The 6,518-nt window shown below is 38.8% G+C and overlaps 1 protein-coding gene across 2 annotated transcripts; it reads right to left on the bottom strand.

Annotated features, from left to right (window-relative positions):
* Positions 1-1,776: 1,776 nt before the first annotated feature.
* Positions 1,777-4,113, bottom strand: CXCL10 (C-X-C motif chemokine ligand 10). Of its 2 annotated transcripts, none has more exons than XM_044224053.1 (4): positions 4,000-4,113; positions 3,347-3,473; positions 3,034-3,123; positions 1,777-2,573 (listed from the first exon to the last, which is right to left on the bottom strand). In XM_044224053.1, exons 1-4 carry the CDS (start codon positions 4,058-4,060, stop codon positions 2,555-2,557), a joined length of 297 nt encoding a protein of 98 aa, XP_044079988.1. In that variant the 5' UTR covers positions 4,061-4,113; the 3' UTR covers positions 1,777-2,554. The 2 variants fall into 2 exon arrangements, with proteins under 2 accessions (XP_044079988.1, XP_044079990.1); XM_044224055.1 differs by lacking the exon at positions 4,000-4,113 and adding an exon at positions 3,882-3,932.
* Positions 4,114-6,518: the final 2,405 nt, after the last annotated feature.

Below are 6,518 nucleotides of genomic sequence, written 5' to 3'. Positions count from 1 at the left end.
TTTCTCACCTTCTGATGTAGTTACCCTCCTGAAATTTATAGAAGCCATTCCTTTGTTTTTGCTTGTTTTCATCATATATGACTTCACTTCTAAATCCAGTGTGTAATGCCCGTTTTAAAACTTCATAATAAATAGAATTATAGTGTATATAGTTTTCTGTATCATGCCTCTTTTGTGCAGGATTATTTTTGAGATACATCCATGTTTGATGTGGATAGTTCTGTTTTATTTCCACTGTTGTATAGTATTCCTTGGAATTCATATACCTTGATTTATTTGTTCGATTTATGGACGTTTGGATTGTGTCCGGAGTTTTGCTGTTACATTGTTGCCATGATCTTCTCTGATATATGTCATACGCAAGAATATATCTATGGTGTATACACAGTATTAGAACTGCTAGGATATGGAGTGTGCACATGATAAATTTTTTTACTTTATTTTATTTTTTGCCTGGGTGGCTCAGTTGGTTGGACGACTGCCTTCGGCTCGGGGCGTGATCCTGGAGTCCCGGGATCGAGTCCCACATCAGGCTCCCAGCTCCATGGGGAGTCTGCTTCGCTCTCTGACCTTCTCCTCGCTCATGCTCTCTCTCACTGTCTCTCTCTCTCAAATAAATAACTAAAATCTTAAAAAAAAAAAAATTTATTTATTTATTTGACAGAGATCACCAGTAGGCAGAGGGGCAGGCAGAGGGAGAGAGGGAAGCAGGCTCCCTGCTGAGCAGAGGGCCCGATGTGGGGCTCAATCCCAGGACCCTGGAATCACGACCTGAGCCAAAGGCAGAGGCCCTAACCCACTGAGCCACCTAGGCACCCCTGCACATGTTAAATTTTATAAGATAATACCAACGTGGTTTCCAAAGCAATTAAAGCTGTTTCCTCTTCCACCAGCAGTGGAGTGGTATTCCTCATTGCTCTCTAGCCTTCCTGTCACTTGGTATTTATCCACCTTAAAAGAGTTTTGTCAGTCTGGTGGTGTCAGATGGTATCCCAAAATGATTTGAATGCAGAAGTCCCTGATTATTAGTGATGCTAAGTATTTTTTATATTCAACTTGTGCATTTTCTTCTTTATTTTCTATTTCCCATTATTCATTTAGCTGTTTATCCTTTCCTATTTTATTCATAGGAATTCTTTATATATTCTAGGTACTACTATTTTTAAAAAAGATTTTATTTATTTGAGAGTGAGAGAGACAGAGAGAGCGTGAGAGGGGAGGTCAGAGGGAGAAGCAGACTCCCCGTGGAGATGGGAGTCTGATGTGGGACTCGATCCCGGGACTATGGGATCATGACCCAAGCTGAAGGCAGTTGCCTAACCAACTGAGCCACGCAGGCACCCTAGATGCTACTAATCTGCCATCTATGAATGTGTTGGAAATATTTCCTTAGTAACTAATTGGATATAGGAGGTGAGGCAGAAGTCATCTAAAATTACTTCCAGGTTTCTGGTTTGGGCAACTGAGTGGTTGCTAGTGGCATTAAACTAGGACATTGAAAATAGGAGGAAAAATAAATCTGGGGAAAAGGAATTTAAGGTATTTTGGAGTTTGATGTTTCTGTGGGATATTCAGATGCCTATGAGACATCTCTACATAAGGGTCTGAAGCTCAGGCAAAGACTGTTGGGCCACATCAGTCCAAAGGAGTCTTATGTGATAGGCCTTTCCGAACACTGCAGTTGGAAGGAATATCAGAATTCTCAAACTCATTTGTCATCTGCCCATTGGATTCTTTTATGAAATACATGTCGCAGTCAAATGACCCACCAGACACTTCATTTCAGTTATTATTTTATTACTTTTTTGATCTGTTAACAATTATATAATTTTTCTTAACATCTCCAAGAGAGCACAGTGTTTTAATTTTGAAACACATCTAGCATATTTGTCTTACATAACATGCAGAGTATATATCTAGATTTAAACATTTTTCATTACACAATCGTGACATTTAGTTATACAAGTTACTCCATAAACACTGAAAACAATTAAGAAACATGTATATCTAAAATTCTACTTTTGTAGCTTTTCTTTAAATAATAGTATTTTCGTATACATTTTCAGGTAGTTCTAGGTTCTTCTGTGTATTTGGAGTTGCATATATATAACTGCTAGAAGAATATGAGGCCCCTTGGGAGAAGATAGCAGTAGAAGCCCACGGAGTAAAAGTTTTTCTTAAAAACGCAGATTGTATTATGGCTATTTGTGAAGTTTGGAGAACTCGGTGAAGTCCAGACGTGGAAATCTCTCTTAATAACATTTAGAAGATAGGACAGGTGAGGAGAGTGTCAGTAGCAGGGCTAGGACCTGTTACGTTCACTAAAAATATAGTACCTCAGCATAGCTTATAGTGCCCGGACAGAGTGATGACCTGTCCACCTCCCTCAAGGAGTAGTAGCAGCTAAATTGGTGACAGCGGTTGGTCACCTTTTAGGAGAACTGCAATCCAGGAACAGTTAGGGCTTGCATATATTGTATGCAGGACAATGATGGCAGAGGTAGTCTCTTTCTGGTCCATCTTTATCAACATTATAGTGGTTATGCTTCTCTGTTCAAGGAGATGTTTTAGACCTGTAAGAAGAGAAAGGAGGTATAAAAGTGTGTTACAGTCGGCTCTGGCTTCAGCCTGGGTTCTGCTTGGAACATTCTGAGCCCCCAGGCAAAGTGTTTGGTGAGCTTTACTGCTACTGTATCGTCATTGTAGATTATAGGAGCTGCTTTTTTAAGGCCAGGAAAGGCCTCAAAAAAGTGGGTAATTTTTTACCGTATTCAGTAGGGGGAATTTCAGTAGCTTTGCTTGAATAGTTAAAGCTCTGCCTCAGGGTCGACAGTTCTAGATAGGTAAGGTGACTTTTGATACTAGACAAGATGATTATCTTAGTACAAAAGTAAATCGAGGCAGAGGCAGGCATGGTGGTAAACACACTTTCGAGCCAAGGATCCCACAGGAAAACTCAATGCAAATATTTCTGAATTCCCCAGATTGCCATTTCTTAAAGAGCAGTTCTTCCCCAAAGAACAGCAAACCTACCTTTCCTTGCTAATTGCTTTCAATAAAATCTTGATTTTCTTAGACGCAGGATTCAGGCATCTTTTCTCCCCATTCTTTTTCAGTGTGGCGCTGTAGAAGTAAGAAAGAGTTAAAATATTTAAAACAGTCTTGGGTCAGTAAAATAGATGGGAATATAGTTTTTAGATCAGACATTTATATTTCATTCTAGATGTTTCCCTTTGTTACACAGAAGTCTTAGAATCATTAAAAACCCTTTACTGATTGCATGATCATACTACTCTAATATATGATCACAACCAGGGAAGTGATATTCAGGTGGCATTTCACTCACATGATCTCAACACGTGGACAAGATTGACTTGCTGGAATCACCTCAAGTTTTTCTAAGGACCTTGGATTTATAGATCCATCACTGATCTTGATACAGGTACAGCGTGTAGTTCTAGAGAGAGGTACTCCTGTGGGAAAAAGAGGTACAGACAGCAAGGGAGGTTAGTGCAGTTTTCATTTCAGGCGTTTAATGTGGATTGGGTAGTGCTTAGCAGAACCAATATCCCCGTGTCATTTGAGTCAGTCAGAGAAAGAATAATCCCATTATAACACAGCTCTGAACAATTAATTAGTTGGTTATATGAAAGCATGGAATTGCAACTTGTGAAATGTAAATTCATACTCCTGAGCCCAGTTCTTATGGTTAATTAAGCTGAGTTGACTACAGAAGTATCTGTGTCATCCTCTCTTTCTCATTCCCTTACATTTTTTTCTGTCTGTTCTCTTACCCTTCCTCTTCTGCTCCTCCTCTGTTTTATTCCATTTGCTTTTCTGACTGTCCACTCTGTTGCCAGAGGGATTCTCTTCTTACTTACCTTTCATTTATAGGCAGGCTGTAATACTTTTGCAAATAAACCGTTCCCGTAATTAATCAAATTTATACCCAGTCGTATTTCTGATCTTACAAATTAAGTATCTCTTCATGTTCCTTACCTTGAGTTCCATTCAGAGTCAGAAAGATAAGGCAGAAGATAAGAACAGCACTTTGGTTCATGATGCTGTGACTGGAGGTTCCCCTGCAGTAAGCTCAGGAAGGAAGTCTAAGCAGTTGAGTGTCTCAGAAGATCTGGAGCCAGGATGCCCTATTTATTTGTAAAGGCGCTTTCCCTCGATAACTCTGATTGGATAACATTATAGTTGACTCAGCAAAACCTGCGGCCTGTTCCTTGGGGAAGTCCCGTGTTGCAGAATCAAAGGAATTGTTAATATTTATTGTGACTTTGAGTTGTGGAATTTCCCTCCATCTCCTTTTTTCACTTGGAGTGAGTTAGGTTTCACTTTCCAAAACATGACTGGTTTCTTGAAAAACAGTTCATTGTATGTAAGTTTTTTTAATGAAAAAAAATTTAATGAATCTTTTTAAATGAAAGTTTGTTTCTCATCTTTTGCCTCCTGCAAAATAAAGATGTCAACTTAATCCTCAAGTCAGAGTCCTAAATACAGTTTTTTTTTTTTTCTTTTCAAGATTTTGTTTAAATTCCAGTTAGTTAACATTCAGTGTAGTAGTAGTTGTGGGTATAGAATTTAGTGATTCATCACTTACGTACAACACCCAGTGCCCATCACAAGTGTCCTTCCTAATCCCCATCACCTATTTAACCCCACCTCCTGCCCACCTCTCCTCTAGCAACCCTCAGTTGGTTGTCTCTGTGGTTAGGAGTTAGAAAGATGAATCCCCAACTTTTGTGTCAGCATGGGTAGGACTGGAGGACATTATGCTGAGTGAAATAAGTCAAGTAGAGAAAATCAATTATATGGTTTCACTAACTTGTGGAGCATAAGGAATAGCATGGAGGTCATTAGGAAAAGGAGAGGAAAAGTGAATTGGGGGAAATTGGAGGGAGAGACAAACTACGAGAGACTGTGGACTTTGAGAAACAAACTCAGGGTTTTGGACGGGAGGGGGTGTGGGGTGTTGGGTGAGCCTGGTGGTGGGTATTATCGAGGGCACGTATGACATGGAGCACTGGGCGTGGTGCATAAACAATGAATCTTGGAACACTGAAAAAAAAAAATAAAACATTTAAAAAAAGAGCCTGTTTCTTGTTTTGCCTCTCTTCCCCCCCCACCATCCATTTGTTTTGTTTCTTAAGTTCCGCATGTAAGTGAAATCATAGGCATTTGTCTTTCTCTGGTATAACACTGTCTAGTGCCGTCCACACCATTGCAAATGGTGAGATTTCATTCTTTTTTATGGCTAAGTAACAGTTTTTTAAAAAATATTTTATTCATTTATTTGACAGAGAGAGAGATGATCACAAGTAGGCAGAGAGGCAGGCGGGGGAGTGGGAGGAAGCAGGAGATCATGACCTGAGCTGAAGGCAGAGGCTTAATCCTCTGAGTCACCCAGGCTCCCCAGCTAAGTAACAGTTTTAAAATGAGTATATCTTAATGCTGTGTTTCGAATCTATTTTAATTTGCAGCATTAAGTCATGAATATAAATATATTCATTCACCTCATGGGTTCCAGGGATGTCATATATTTTCTCTTCTTATCCCTACAATAACCCATAAGAAAATAGAAAAATTATCTTTATTTTATATATGGAAGAAGAACCTCAGGTAAGATTTGTGTTAGGTCATACAAAGGTTGAAATCCATTTAGTTTACTTATGATGTTTTTTCTTAATATTTGTTTTAAACTTTTGTAATTACTTTTAGAGCCTAAGAAAGTTTTAAAAGTTCTTTAGTAATAGCAATTTTTCATCCTTTGTAAGTAAATCTAATTTTTGGAAATAAGAGTTTAGCCACACCTTACCTTTTGATCAAATACTATAAATAATAGGTTTGGTCTTCTTGAACAAGTTCAAAGATCTGGAATTGGTAAGTTTCAAAGAATTCCAGAATGTTTTGAACACTCATGACTTCATTAGAATAACTGAATAGTCTCCTACATATAACTATTTTGAGGGAAAACACTACTTGTTTGGATATCTGATTTCTGTTAGTGTTGGTAAGTAAATTTTGTATGGTTTAGAAAAATCCCTGAATGAAACTTAAGGAATGTCTAGAATGCCATAAAAAAAGGATTAATAGCCATGATAAGATTATTGCAAAAAACAAAGGATTTCCTTTTTGAAGAAAATTTTTATTTTTTAAAAAGTTTTTAAAAAATATTTATTCATTTATTTGATAGAGAGAGAGAGGGAGAGCGTTCACGCACAAGCCGGGAGAGCAGCAGGCAGAGGGAGAGGGAGAAGGAGAAGCAGGCTTCCCACAGACAGAGACCAGAGAACACACCGACAACGTGGGGCTCAGTCCCAGGACCCTGGGGTCATGGTCTGAGCTGAAGGTAGCCACTTAACGGACTGAACCACCCAGGTGCCCCTGGAGAAAAATATTAAAAAGGGACATGAATAGAGAGACCTTGGGAGAACAGGATGGAAACAGGTTGGTTTAACATTGATACAATTCAAAGATATTGTCACATGCAAAGCAGAGGATGAAAAGTG

The sequence above is a fragment of the Neovison vison genome, chromosome 11, assembly GCF_020171115.1.
Source record: "Neovison vison isolate M4711 chromosome 11, ASM_NN_V1, whole genome shotgun sequence".
Classification (NCBI taxonomy): Eukaryota; Metazoa; Chordata; class Mammalia; order Carnivora; family Mustelidae; genus Neogale; species Neogale vison.
This window is presented reverse-complemented; position numbering and strand designations above follow the sequence as displayed.

Excerpts from the sequence above, each read along its gene's own strand:
- CXCL10 (XM_044224053.1), bottom strand. The coding sequence starts at position 4,060 with ATGAACCAAAGTGCTGTTCTTATCTTCTGCCTTATCTTTCTGACTCTG. Across the intron at positions 3,474-3,999 it reads GACTCTGAATGGAACTCAAG|GAGTACCTCTCTCTAGAACT; the intron begins GTAAGGAACATG and ends TTTTTCCCACAG. Across the intron at positions 3,124-3,346 it reads TGTCCACGTGTTGAGATCAT|CGCCACACTGAAAAAGAATG; the intron begins GTGAGTGAAATG and ends TTACTTCTACAG.